General features: G+C 40.9%; 1 protein-coding gene across 2 annotated transcripts in view; it reads right to left on the minus strand.

Moving 5' to 3' along the window:
• Positions 1–15,045, minus strand: part of MSRB3 (methionine sulfoxide reductase B3) — an 86,726-nt gene that overhangs the window by 41,163 nt on the left and 30,518 nt on the right. For both annotated transcript variants that reach the window (XM_065743335.1, XM_065743334.1), the window contains exons 3-5: positions 11,436–11,544; positions 9,594–9,671; positions 59–87 (exon numbers count right to left, since the gene is read on the minus strand). In XM_065743335.1, the coding sequence (XP_065599407.1) occupies positions 59–87; positions 9,594–9,671; positions 11,436–11,544 (216 nt within the window). The remainder of the gene's footprint in view (positions 1–58; positions 88–9,593; positions 9,672–11,435; positions 11,545–15,045) is intronic.

Here is a 15,045-nt window from a genome sequence, read left to right on the forward strand (position 1 = left end):
CTTTTGAGATTAACCTGAGTAGTGTACATTCAGCAAAACACCGTGAATCTAAACATACCTGAATTGGAGTCAAACTTCGTTTCTGACCTGCAAAAGAAAATAAAAAGATCACAAGTTACAAGATCTGCTTCATGCCATGAAAGCCTTTTGACAGACTGATACCCTCCCAGCAAATATTATATTTAACAAGGCTGTCTGCCTGTTTGTGTTAATATTTAATGCATTCAATGGCATTTGAACCCAAAAGATAAATAAGACCCATAATATTTTGGGCTTTTATAATGAACTGTTACAAAAAAGACATTTTAGAAGACAAATCACAAAATGAATGCAGAAAATAGAACATAAATTTAAAACAGGATTAAATTATATGCCGTTATTCACGACGTACTGTTGTTCCTAACAAGTAAATATTGTTTTCATTCATTTTCATTTTTAAAAAGTCATTAACGGGATTTAATTTATTCATGAATGTTTCCAATCTATTTTTGAAGCAGATACCATTTCATTAATGTCATATGTATTGTATCCAATGATCTGCACTTAATTGAACAACATCCTAGGAGGGTTTTGTTTGTGCGTGTCTTCAATTTACTCACTCTGCACATAGGAATAAGTGGTTTGATTTTCCTAAAAGTGGAAAGCAGGGGGTGGAAGAGAGGGAGAGAGGAAGGGAGCCAGACCCAAATTTTAACTTGTTTTAAAGTCTTTGCAAAAAGACAATGATGTGTGCATTATGCATCATTAGCTTTGGCCGTGCACTACAGATTTCTCTCTCTCTAACAAGCAGTGTTTTCTTCTAAGGGCTTAGCACTTAGCAAATGAACCCTATAACCTGTATATTTAATAAAAGGAAGAAAAAATTAGCCCTTGTGGGAACACCATGTTTCAGATATAGGTTAATAATACTTGTAAATGTAGAAGCCTTTGAAGATCTCAATTCAACTGTGGGAAAACTTAAGTTGGGTAATTACTCTCAAGATGCTGCTGATGTGCTGTCAAGCAGAATTAACCCTCTGACTAGGCCTATCTACACAATCTGCTATAAGACAGCATTGTCTATATCTTGCTCTCAAACCAATTAGTGGGCATGTTCCAATCGGCTTCATATTGCCCCCTCACAATCAGCAGTACACACGGTTGTGGCTGTCACAGCGGGACACCAGGTCCAACCTGCAGGAGTCGTGTTAAAGGACATGATGTCGGCAGGAAAATGCATTTCCCCATGAGCTCCAAGGGGGAACTATCTAAAGGCATCTTTGTACGTTACATCAGGGAGTATTCTTGGAAGTTACAGACCTCTTTTAAAAAACAAACAAATAACGACAACAAAACCAACAGTTTGTAAGCTCGTGCATGTGACCTGTAGATATCTTTTACACATTCTACACATTTTGAGTAACTGGCATCATAATGCCCATACTAAGGATCTACACTACAGCAAAACATTACAATCAAAACAATCCTGAGGAAAAAGTGGATCAATCTGCACTAATGGTGTGAACAGTTAAAGCCACCAAAAAGAAAAGAACTTCCCTCCCTCTTCCTGCTTATTCTCCACCTTCCCCCCAGCACTCAGTCTTTTATACTCTTAAGTATAGCTCAGGTGATGAAAAGATGGAAGGGAAAAATCATAGCTTAACTTCCTGATTGAGAACCATCAAAGGCACTGATGCTGAAATACCTTTCAAAATACCACCAGCAACAACTGCCCAGCTGCCAGTCATGCTCTCGTCTGGTAACATATTTCAGTTTCTATTTATGCACGGAATGAAGTTCTGACCCTACAAAAGGTGCGTGTCAGGCGAGTGGTGCCTTGTACCTGAACGCTCTGCTGATGAAGATGTTGGCAACACTTCACACACCCTGCTCACGCCTCTGCAGGCCTCGGCCCAGCACAAAAGCCTTCAACAACTATTGATGCAGAATGAAAGAAATACTGACATTTCAATTTTGTTCAGGCGAGGAAAGTTTCCATCAGAGCTCTATTTAAGTGTCAGCCACCAGATGATCAGTTCATTTCCAGTTTTCTACAGTAAGCTCCCAAACAGGCCCTCATGGGCTTTTAACTGACCTGTAATTTACTCCCCTAGCAAACCAATAAAGGGTGAATTACTTGTGTATTTCTTTTAATTTATCTGTTAAATTTTTGGCAGCAGACATGATACCCGGAAAAAAAGCCAAAAAGGGCCAGGGGGAATCCTGTTTCATCGCTGCAGCAGGGCTGGGGGGCCACCAGCAAAGCATGCTGACCTCTTGGCTGGCATCCCGTGGGAACATGGCAGTGATGGGTTGATGGCTAGACTTGATGATCCTAGAGGTCTTTTCCAACCTTAATGATTCTGTGATTCTATCCTGACAGGTTGCTCGATCTTTAGTAATACATGCCTTCTGCTGCATATTTTTATTTCTGCTGAAGTAGCTTTCATGATGTGGCACTGTCCCATGATGTCACATGTTGAAAGCTGTGCAGGATGGGGCTGGTGACCTTTTATTCATTTTGGCATGGTCAGAGGCCCTCCATCTTGCAGCAGTAACAACTAGCCCAGGGGCTAAGATGGCAGAGAGTAGGTGGGAGGGGGGGGGTCACAAGGGTCACCAGGCAGCGTAATGAGCACCAAAGCTCCACGCAGTCATAAATTACTGGACAGCAAATCAGGAAACCAATACGGGGAGATAAATGAATAGAACTTTGTCTGGCAGAATGACTATGAGAGAAAATACAACATGGGAGGTAGCACTAGGAGCCACTGATAGCCTTAACTTTTGTCATGGCCATCATGTCACCATGGGAAAACAACACAAAATTTAAGACGTAGCGTTATAGAAATGATTAGATGTTAAAAAATGCACAGAAAAGTGGGAAAAGATAATAAAAGTATTTGGCACTGCAAGTAAGCAACGACTGGCAGATGAGAGAGAAGCACTCTGCAAAAACATGAACTAATCTCCAAATCTTTGAAGGCATGGTAAAGCTTCCTGCAGCTTCAGTGGAAGCAGCACTTCGCCTCTACATCTTCTGGCACTTTGCATCATTCCCTTTAGAGCACACTAGGCAAGTGTATCAGAAACTAGCTGCACATAGGTGTTTAAAATATGCAACTAAAAAAAAAAGGCCAATAAATAAAACATAGTTAAATGCTGTAAGTCCCAAAGGCATGTTCAACTACTGACAAAAATATTCACTGTGATTCCTTTATACTTTCAATAGCACAACAGCTAGAAGAAAAAAAATTCTGCGCATTTTCTGTTACCACGGTACATGTTCTGATATCCAACCTAAACATGTCACCAGATAAGATGCATTCTACAGAGCCAGGCACTTTACAAATGTTTTTTTATCATTTGTTACACAAGAAGGTCAAAGACTGTACTTGTGCATATTTTCTGTGCTTTTGCTCCATAGAAGTGCACTGAAAGTGAGGGAATCATTCAGAAATATCTTCAGGAAGGAATCTATGTGAATAAAAAGAACATTTTTGTGGGACATTCATGAAGCGCTTTCCATTTCCAACTGTGATATGACTTAGGTACATACAACACATGGAGATACAACTGCTAAGTAGCTCAACTACCAAAACTCAATAGACAAGGAAATGGGAAGCTACTGGAAAGGATTAGCTAAGGACAAGGTGCCACAATACTTTTAAGTACCTCATAGATGATTAAATCCATCACAAACAACAAAATACAAAGACAATTACTTGTCTGTACTATGAAGAGGTGAAGGATTTAGACCTAGGTCTTTTAAAAGGCATCGTAAACCTGATGCTCTAGATGACAAGTAGTAAGAAAGAGAGAGAGTGAAAGTGGGCTTGTGGCAAAGAGAGGGGAAAGTGGACTCACTATTGCATTAAAACTAGCCTTTTCTTTCACCCTTTTTGTTGAAGCTTTCATCAGGTTTATTAAGGTTTGGTTGAAGATCCATGAGCATTGAGACCAGCCTTAGAAAGCAACACAGCTCTATCAGAAAGCATTCAATTAAGCCTCTGTAGTTCTGATCCTTGTTACAATTCCTTTCTTTGTGACAGTGAGGTAGTCACTGGATCTTCTTGGCTTTCTTACCCCTTTGCATTAACATTTTATTCCAGTTAGTTCCTTTGCAAAGTTTCGCTTCAAGTTTGTTAAGCACAGCATGGAGAGGGTTAGACACTGAAAATACTACTCCCCTCTGATAAGAGTTTGAATAAACCTCTTCTGCAATTTTAAAGATGACAGTCACAGCTCTGGTACAACTTCGTTCACGAAGCACCTTATTCCATACTAGCATTGGCAGTTAGCTGAAGAGACAGGGATCTAGCAGGTTATAATGCAAGCCAACCAGTGTCCTTGCCCAGGTCATGAAGCAGAATAAAATCATTTGTCTCTTGGTTGTTTGCACCCAATAGTACAGAAAATACTAAGTAGGAACATCAACTTTCTTGGCTATAGCATTGCTGCTATGTTAAAGAAGGCCAGGGCAGCAGAAGAGAACTTAGGCTAACAGACACCAGCCATGTCTTGACACCTGCCTTTAGGACCAGAGAAGTGTTCCAATTTAAAAATAAATGTCTGATGCAACTACCTAGGAATTTACAAGACCCCCATCATCAGGGAATCTGACGGGTGTTAAAGACCAAGTCACTCCTGGGGCAGCAGCAGAAGCAAAGCTGGGCTTCAGCCATGTTATGGCCAGGGGACAGGTACCGAAGTGCCTAATAAGGTGAGACTCCTCACAGGCACTTCCCAGTTCTGAACATGCATAATGCCTCTCTCTCTTCCATCCTCATGTGGATTCTCTGGTATAATACAATAATATATATATATTATTTATAATAATATTATCTGGAATAATCTAATAATGTAGGTGAACTCTTGCTCAGGTCTCTCCTCAGAGAGGTCATGAATGTGATCTCTCTCCTGATTTCACAAAAGATTTAAGAACTTAATATCATTGAGGTTTAATATCTACTCCCTTGTCAAATTTGGCTGAAATTGGCAAGTAGATTAAATAATAAGGTTTTGTTATTGGGAAAGGATTGACACACAGACAGCAGGATCCTGTAAGCCACATTTCCCTAGGAAGCATGGTTACTGATGGATTTTTAATGATGCTTTCCTAGGCTACAGAAAAATGAAAGACCGATTCACTGCTGATGCAAGTTGTGAGAATTTCTGTTCTGCACACTAGTAAAACGCTCTTCAAAAACATCATGTTAGTCAGTGTGAACTCAGTGGGTGAGTTCTGTCCAGAGCTTGCTTTAAAATAAGAGTTAAAAATATGTAAATATAGATATCTACACTTCTGTATTCATAATCCATAACAATCCACTGTACTTGAAAGAAGAAAACTAAGAGTCAGTCTGGATGGATGAAGTTGCTTCAGTAGGTCTATTAGATTTATTATATCTTGTCAGATATGCTACAGCAAGTATTTCATATGGGCTTTCCTTGCTAGATGGCCAGTGCTGATTTGTCATTTGGTCTACCCAAATAGTGTAAAGAAAGCTACAGATCTAGTCTAACATCTGAAATCCTCCCTTATGTTATGGAGGGATATCATTCTAATGGCATCGTGGCATCACACAACCGAGCTTTGTTTCTCTCTTGATTTGCTTTTAGATGCCCAAGAGATGGTGAGAAGACCAGATACAGTTCATTGAAAACCAAATGAAAACACGACATGAATACGGGTGTTCCTGTTTCTCCTAGCACGTGTTCAGAATAGCCAACACCATTACCGAGAGTTCCTTCCAGGAAGCAATAAAGGCAGTGGTGGGTGATTTATTAAGACTTGGCAATTCTTCCTTTGGCCCTAAAAATTGGAAACTGACACAACAATAATATTTCTTTTTTAAAAGGGAAGTCATTCTCCTCAACTTCCCAGTTCAAGCCACATATTCCATGCCTTTCTCACACGGTCTTGCATATGGTGAGGGACATGACTGTAGCTTATTAAATATGGAATATTGCTCTCCTATGGCAATAGTGTGAGCTACAGGTTTCACACAGTCCCCCTCTAACCTCTGCTTGCCATGGCAGTGGGCAGAATGACATTTAAGCAAAGAATACAAGAGAATTCCTTGAACAAAAAAAAAAGTATGTGCTATCCTTAAAAATCATCAGCCTTTAGAAAGTACTGGCAGGGGGTTGGACTCAATGATCTCTAGAGGTCCCTTCCAATCACTACAATTCTGTGATTCTGTAATTCTTTGAATATACCAGTGCCATCCGTGGCTCTCTGCAAACTGATGTGGAAATGGGCACTACTGCTGCAGAGGCTATCCAGCCATAAACGTGGCACACAAAGAATGAACACCGGAGAGTACAGCTCACAGGTACAGAGTTTTTATCCTGGGAGCCCAGTTTTCTCTTGGAACAATGTGCAGTGAAGGGGAAGCCATGAAGAACAACCCAGAGGAAGGTGGGAGGCTGAGCCGCTGCCTTCAGCATAAGCCTGCTGCTAGACTGGGGTGTAACACAGTGTAACATAAAACTGCACACAGGCTGGCTTGCAGAAAAGGAGATACTTGAGATTAGTTTATTGTCTCTCTCATTTATTGCTTTCTTTGGGCAGCTGTACTGGGATGTAGGAGACTGTCTGGCGTGAAAGTTCAGAGATGGAGTAATTAGATTCAATGGCAAGATTATGGATTTTATGCATGAGCCACCTTTGATTGTGGAAAAAGTTAAAGCATGTTCTCCATAAAGCTTGGGAGGTTTCTCATAACACTAGTACAAGTAGGTAGATGAAGAGATGTTAAATTCCTAATTGTTTCTTTTATCTTTCCTGTGATAGAGACAGAGTTCTGTTTTAAAGGCGTACCAAAAACCAGGTCTTTCATCTGGAGTGTAAAATTCATGTGTTCCCTGACCTCGTATGTCACATGGTAATGAAACAACGTAAATCAGAAATGTTAAAAGTTGAAGTTTGTTAATATTACTGCTGAAGCTTCAGTCTCTTTCCCGGTTAAACTGACAGGTCCATTGTCCAAATATATATATTTACAGATTACAACGACATGAAGAAAAAAATTAATGGACACCCAATGAGAACCAAATGGAAATACGAGTTTCAGATGACTATCTGGAAATTAAAAAGAAAGAAAAGGAAAAAGATAAAACCAAAAACCACTTGCATGCATTTTAACTAGGGCAACGGCCTTTCTTTGTATTGTCCTACCTCCTTACTCCAAAGAAAATATTCTGGTGATTTATACTTTGTGGGGGAAATTCAGTAAACAACATTCAGTTTGCATTCTCTTATTTATGATTCCTTCTTGCTTCTTCAGCTGGCTGGGCTGAAGGAGGCACCTGGATACAGGAATGTATCTTCCCTAGCTGAAAAATACATATACTGAAATTCTGGGGTCAGTAAACCAAAGACCGTGGCCTGCCTGCTCCTGGGACTGTTGCAAACTAAATGGATTCCACTGCACGATGACACTGAAATTATTATTTTTATGTCTGTTTTTGCTATTAATCCCAATGTACCAAGAGAAGTGTGCAATAATTGCATTTGTGTATCCTGCCTTCATATCTTTGCTGCGCAGATCAATAGTGTACTGAGGGTGATGACTTACACCACTCAAGAGAAGACAAAATTGTCTTCACAGTGCTTAAACCAGTTCTGTTGGTGCTGAGCATAACGTCCTCCACACCTCTTGCAGGTGAAAGGGTAGATTAGGAGAGCTCCTGCTGATACTGCAGTGACTGTACTTATAGTGAAAGCACCCATCACACCTCAACTCCACGGCTGTACCCGGCCTCACAGTCAGAACAGATGGGTCCCTATAGCGCTCTCCATTTGTTCGCACCTCAGCCACTCATATCAGCAGAACTGGCAGGATTCGGTGTGGATCAGAGGTGGTGAGAGCTCAGTGCCATAAAGTGACACAAAGGCTTGGGAAGACTGGGCTAGGGCCAGCCTTGGGACACAATGAGGAAGGCTTTTTCAGGTGCCCACTGGGCTGGGAGTTATTAAAAATAAAAAACAACTTCCCTCTTTCCTCCTCTCTCCTCCCATAAAATCCATGGGGAGCCTCAAAGAGAATCTGAAAACAGGGACATTTCCATATAGGTCTTTTCACTCAGGGAAATCCAACTCATTACCTTTAACTTTAAAAAGCCGACCATGCCAAAGCATACTGCACTTTTCAGATAATCACAAGTAAGTCTCCTGTTGCAGTTTTTTTCCCATATGAAATGGATTGTGAAAGCAACTGGAAAGTAACTCACATTCGTTTATGTGAACTACTGCTGTCCAAATCTCACCTTACAAAAAAATTACTCTTTCTCCAGTAGACGATGGAAAGGAAGCCAGTCTTGAAGGCACAAGGTGAAATCCTGGCTCCATTGTATTAGTTTGCCAAACCTGAATTGACTTCAACGAAGCCAGGATTTCCCCTACAAAGATTTAGCTATAGCAAGCAGGGGAATGTCTAAGTGGCAGAGTAGAAAAACAGGTTTTGGAGCCCTTAGATCCCCATGTGTACCCCCAAGCCAAGCACCACAATAACACATGACATGAGAATATTGCCTTGGCTGAGCTCATAATGATCAGTTTTCCAACTCAAAAGATTCACATTATTACTGAAGTTTCTGCAGGTCATCTAACAGAGAAATCAAACTTAACAGAGATGAAGTGCTTTTCTCATCTTTACGGTCTCTTGAGAAAAACTATCACCGCCACATCTTGTGATTCTGGAGCTACATCAATTTTATTTTCCTTTGTAACCTATTACTGACTCAGTTTTCCTTATGCTACCCTGACCATCCTGCTTCATGCTGCTGTGATGGTGTCTCTCCAAGTGAGAGGGCTGAGACAATGTGAACTGAGGGAAAAACAAGCAAGAAATGAAATTCTTCATCTGAATGGAGATAAGTGGCCAAAAATAGCAAAAAATACACAACAGAAAAGGGGCAGAACAATGCAGTGATTGAGAAAATTCAATCAGCACTGCCTCTATCACCAAATTTAGAGCTGTAATTCCCACAGTACCTCTAAAGAGTATTTTTCATGCAAGACACAACATTTATTAAGTCTTTCTTAATCCTTGCCTCAGTTTCCAACTCGGCTCTCTGTGCACGTTAATTGGGACGGATGAAAATCCAGTAAGTGATGCCATTTTCCTGCGTTTTGTTTTCCTGTCTGTTTGAATTCTAGAAAAGCATCTACTTATTTCTCCATTCTTGGACACAATGCTGTAGCATGGCTGCAGCCCTGCCACACAGGCTCCAGATCTTGAAGCTGCCTGCTAGTAATGCTAACAGCCAGAACTCGGCTCTATCAGAGCAGTAAAATACTGTATTATAAAACTTGGCATGGTTGCATATGGAAAAAAAAGAAATATATATATACATTTTAGTCAAAACGACTATCCTAATATAGTGTTATCTTACTATGAAATTTGCTATCTTATTTACTATTTTTATGTATTTATTACTTTACTATAACATCATTAATTACATTGCTTCTCTTGTACTCCTTATCAAGTTGAATGACTGACATTCTTATACAACTACATAAATACTGGAATATATGCAAGATTATACTGGAACACAGCACGTAAACTAAGAGACAGTAATCTCAAAACTACATTTAGTATACTCACTTGAATAAAGGAGTTCCACAAACAACACATTTGTATATTCCTTGAGCTTTATGATGTGTGTACTCCCCCTCAAAGGCACTGGGAAAACAATAACACTACATTTTAAAAATAAATAGAGGATTTAAAAAAAAATTATTAATGTAGGGCTTTAGAAAAATATTGCAGAACAAAAAAGAAACAATTAAAAGTTCGCAGTTGTTTTTTATTAAACCAAGCAAATAAAGCAGGCAGAGGAAAAGGGGAATGTCCTCATTAGTTTGCTTCAGGTGTTACGTGTCATGCAAGAGAAAGCAAATTGTTGCACAGCTCAAAGGACAGAACAACAAAAAGGAGAAAAAACTGGAATCTCCCCATATTTGATAAGTGAAATGTACATTTTGTAATCATGGATGGTTTGAAATTTAGCTTCGTCCTATGTGCTTCTACATAGGAGGGATCGCCTTTAGGAAATGTTTTAGCAATGAGTTCAGATGCTGAGCGAGAGGTGTAAAGCTCCTGGGTGTCTGCCACTGAGATGATAATGAAGGCTCGGTGTTTGGTGTGTCCAAGATGGGCTGCCAGGGCAACAGAAGTATTGTCGCTGAAAATGAAATAATTGCTCCATGATTTCAAACTGCATGCGCCTTATATTTGTAGCTGAAAAGCAATATTACAGCTTTAAGGGAATATTTTTCTAAGTTAACAATCTAAAAGGCTAGAAGGTCATTCATCTAATACGAATCAGCTGTGCTAGTCCAACAAAAAGCCTATGTGCTCCGCAGCTTGTTTTTATTATCCTTTCACCCTTTTTATGAGGTCCAATTTTTTTTTTTTCATAAACAGGATTTTTAAGAATGACCTTATCTCCAATTGTTTGTGCACATTAAATCACGTTGCTGGTCCCGTACACAAGAGGGATGGACGTGGGGCAGGAAAGCCTTGCAGCAGGGGCTGCTGGCCCCATCCCCTGGCCAGCCTGGGCAGCAGGGGGCTGAAGGGATGGGAGCAGGGGGATCAGCTCACTCCTGTCCAGCAAAGGGCACGCTGTCGTGCACCTATTAAGCGGGACCCTATGTGTGGTGAAGAGCCCTTTCAGGTCATGAATGAAAACAAGCAGTTACATCATTAGTACATTTGGATCGGAGGTAAAGTCGGGGCCTTATGCCAAGCTCAACGGTATAAATTAGACAACAAAAATGGCTAGGCCTTGGCAAGTTACCTTCGTGCTGGAATCAGCTGAGAGAGACTTTATTCACTAAAAACAGTCTTGGAAGCAAGTCCCCTTTTTCCTGCAGGATTCAGGGCTGGCTTCCAGCGACTAAAGCCATGTGAGGGCAGTTATTGAAAATTTTTGACATTCCAACCACAAATGAGCCAATAAATACCTTCTCCACATGTGCTTCAAAAAGAAATTGGAGCGGGGTGGAAAAGAACTAAATTATGCTACCTTCTTTCTGCAGCCAAAATGTCTATACTTACAATGACCACCTTCAAAACTTCAGCATCCTGGCACGGGGCCATTTCCCTCGTGGTTCTGCTTACTGTGATGTCTTCCAAGAAGTGTACCTAGACCACTATTACTTCCACACATTTTGTAGTAAACTAAAAACAGACTCTAAACATAAGCCCTGCAACTTTATAAGACATACAGTGTTCATTATAAGTCACACAAGACCCCTGGCCGTGGCCTCCATGCTGCAGATGCTTGTCTTTCGGTGGTGTTAATTTGTAGGGGTTAGTAAACAAGTGCAGAATTCCTGGAAGAAAAGTTGCCGGGGAGGATGAGGAAGCGCTAGCGAGAGGAAAGGGAGACAAGAAGGATGCCTGCGTTTCGAGGGCTGCATTCCCCTCACCCTGCCTTACCTTTCCGTCCCCTTCTCCTGAGTGACATGGTACTGCAAGGGTGTCAGCCGCTTCCTCAGCTCCTCCTGGGAAAAGACCACCTTACAGTCTTTTTTATCCCTACATGACCCTGCAAAGGGAGAGGATATGGGAGAAGGAGCCTTTTTAGCTTAAATCCTGAATAATTGCTTTGGCAGACGGCCACAGCATAGCTTCTGCATTCGCTTGTCAATGACCAGACCGGTCCCTAATGCACGAAGAATGGCTCAGCTGAACTGCAGCTGATTATTTTTTCAAATCCAAGTTTAAAAAGAATTTTGCCTGAGAGCCAGGTGATTCCACTGGAGCAGTGACAGCGTGCTACAGCCAAAGCCCTTCCGTGTGTTATACACTAAACTGTTGCACACAAAATCATTCACAAGAACATTATGTTTTCCAGCCATTTAAAAAGAAAGAAAGAAAGAAAGCTGCCAAAAAATATTATATATATATATATATATAAACATATATATATAAAACTACAGCTGAAATGTTCTTTACAAGACATCTATATTGGAGACTTATGGTAATGGGCATATGATGTTCAGCCACAGCGTCCAACAATTTCAAACACTAGCTTAAAATAATTATAAATCTTTAGAATTCCAATCCGGTTGATTTCAGGTTTAGTAGCATCTTAGTCCTTTTACTCTATAATGGTAGCAGTTGTATTTTTCCCTGTTGAAGCACGAATAGAAGCCCCGAACAGCAGGTCATTTCTTTATGCAGTAGGATGTGTCAGGTTCAACAACAAAGTTTCCTTAAAAATTAGGGTTGCTGTTGGAATTACCCATCTCTGAGAATCTCATATTTTGCTTAACTGGCACAAAACATCCAAGGAGTACATAGGGATTGCCGTAAAAAACATTTCTATAGTACAAAAATGCACATCACATCGAGGAAGAGAAACAACAATAAAGCTGCTTTTGAATGAAAACTCCCAAAGTAATAAGGGAAATTGCCAAATACTAAAATAACTTGGATAATCACTTGCAAAAACGAGCCGACAAAGTCCAGCAGGAAAAAAGCGCTCTAACGACAGTAATTAAAATATGATACAATTAGAAATAAACAGTCCCGACAAAAATATTTTTTGCTAGCAATGTATATACACTCATAAAAAGACCAATTGTGTTCCCAAAGTAGAGGGAACAGAGCTACCCATCTGTATGTCATTTAGTACAGGAGAGGCAATGGCAGGTTTAAATTACATGGTATTGGATTGCAATTTCCTAACATTGGATGCTTTTCTGCTTTTTTACCTTGAGTCATTACTAAGGAGTGTTCATAAAAAGTAGCTTAAAGCACAGATGCTTGCAAATCATTTAAGAAAAGATGTTTCTTTCTTCCTCCCCCTCTTCTTTTCTCATTTTTTTTTAATGTGTGGGGGTGGGTGAGTAGGGGAGAGAGAAAAAGAATAATGCTGTTGGTCAGTACTGAGTAACCCTAGGAAGTATTTTCAGGAAGAAAAAAGTAAAATTGAAAACATCTGATTGAAGTAAATAGTGCAAACATAAAAAGCTTTACTAGTGAAAGAAAGGTATTGAAAAGCGACTTTATTTCATAAATTAGAAATTACTTTTGATCTAAACATTCTTAAAAACAGACTGTTTTCCACTCTGAGCCCTCTCATTAGCCGTGCTGCAGAGCCCGCGTTTTAATGGCAAGCTTTGAAAGAGTGCTGCTGTACGCCTTTGTTAGCTCCAATCTTATTTGGGAGAGGGATAAAGATTTCATTCCAGGTCTCTTTGTTTGTCTTTCACGAACCACTAAAGCAGTATTCACACAAATTTTGCAGGAATGTGCCCTGTGCCATAGCTTACAAATTATTTGGTTTTGGTGCACTTAAAGGTCACCTTCCAAATTAGCAAAATTTTCCTACATCCTGGCTTTTCAACCTTAAATGTAAATATTGTTTCCTAACTGTAAGTGAGGTTTGTTCTTTATAACGTTTGGTTGCTTATTTAAAGATGTCAAACTTTGGAGGATTTTATTCTCACAACGTGCTGGGCTCTAGGACTAGTGAGCCTTTCAAAGGAGAGCTAGCAGGGAAAGGAAGCACACGCATCACATAAATAACTATTGTTGTGTTGCACTATGCTGCTCAGAAGGAAAATGAGAGCTGGTCCCTCGTCTGATATTGCAGCATCAAAAAATTGGTCTAGAGAGCAGAAAGAATCCTGCAGACCAATACCTCACTTTTAAAAATATCTCCCGCTTTTTTTTTTTTTTCCAGAAATTCCATATGCTCTTCAGTTGTTTCAGAAAAGCAAACTAAGGATAGCTTCACTTTGAAAAAAGTCATGGAAAATATGGAGTGTTTTGCAGAATAGCCAGCATTCCCTCTTTGCTCTCCTTGAGTAATTTCTCTCTCAGATACGCGGTGTTCTTCAACCAGCAGGCTCGCTGCTACTCACTAGGAAATTTCTATATGCCACTTGATCCATGACATAGATCAGAAGTAGGGAGCATGTTACAAAAGATTTTCCCCCACCGCTTTTAATAATTAACCGCCTGGTTTACAATACAGACAAGTATTTATGTCTGCAGGGGAATCTTGCTAATCTGCACTGGGGTAAACTACAACCTGACCCAACAAAGGACTTCCCAGGTTTCCAAGTTAATAGAGCACACAGCAGTAGAAAGCTGTGGTTGCACTACAAATCACAGAGGCAATCTCTTGGTCCAGCCCTCAGCACTGAGGAACAGCCTTATTCAGGTAGCTGCACTCGCTAGTTAACTGCAAGCAGCAACAACAAAAGGCTTGGGGAATTGATTGCACTATTCACACATTGCTGCAAGGCCAGGGAGGCAATGCAAGGCTCAGCCGTGACCAAAGGGTGTGAGGATGCATTATCTGAATCACGCCCTGTTTACAAGCCTCAGGAAGATAGCAGGACGAGATCCTAGGAGTGGAGTCCTCCATCTGGGAAGGAGCTACCACACAAGTGGACAAAAACATTCAGCCTGCAGTACACCATCAGCCTGCCAATCCGAGGGAGACTGACAAGCAATGGTTGTTAAAGAGGAGCCTCCCTCCTCACTGTGGTTCCCTGTGCAAGGTACCACCTGCAAGCTGTGGGAAGGGATCTTAATCATCAACAAAACTGCAAAACCTTCCTGGGCAACTCAGGTGCAAAGTAAGGCCCCGCTGTTCCCTTACAAATGGATGCAGCTCCCAGCAGAAGAGCTACAAGGCCATCAGTTGCACTCGTAGCATGGCATCCTTGTGATAACTCTTAACAGTATGTTTAGACTAAATACACGGTGAAGATAACCAAGGTTGGGTTCACACTGTCTTTGGACTCCAAGTGGGATCTGGCGTTATCCAGAGGTGATGCTCCCAGCAGTGCCTTTAGAAGAGCCACAGACAGCTCTGCCCTGACACAGCTGCTCCACCAGGCCCTACCAGGAGCAGTGAAGACAGGCCTCCAAGAGCTTTGGCAGACATCTTCTACAACACACGCACAGATTCTGCTGCAGGGTCTGAGACCAAGCACAAGCTTTCCTGACAGCGCAGCATGGTGCCTTCATCCTCCTCAGTGCTCCTTAGGGGAGCAGTGCACACCACCATTCCACACCCAGCTCTGAC

The sequence above is a fragment of the Cyrtonyx montezumae genome, unplaced genomic scaffold (genome assembly GCF_038088225.1).
Source record: "Cyrtonyx montezumae isolate F1298 unplaced genomic scaffold, pur_monq_1.0 scaffold_3, whole genome shotgun sequence".
Taxonomy (NCBI): Eukaryota; Metazoa; Chordata; class Aves; order Galliformes; family Odontophoridae; genus Cyrtonyx; species Cyrtonyx montezumae.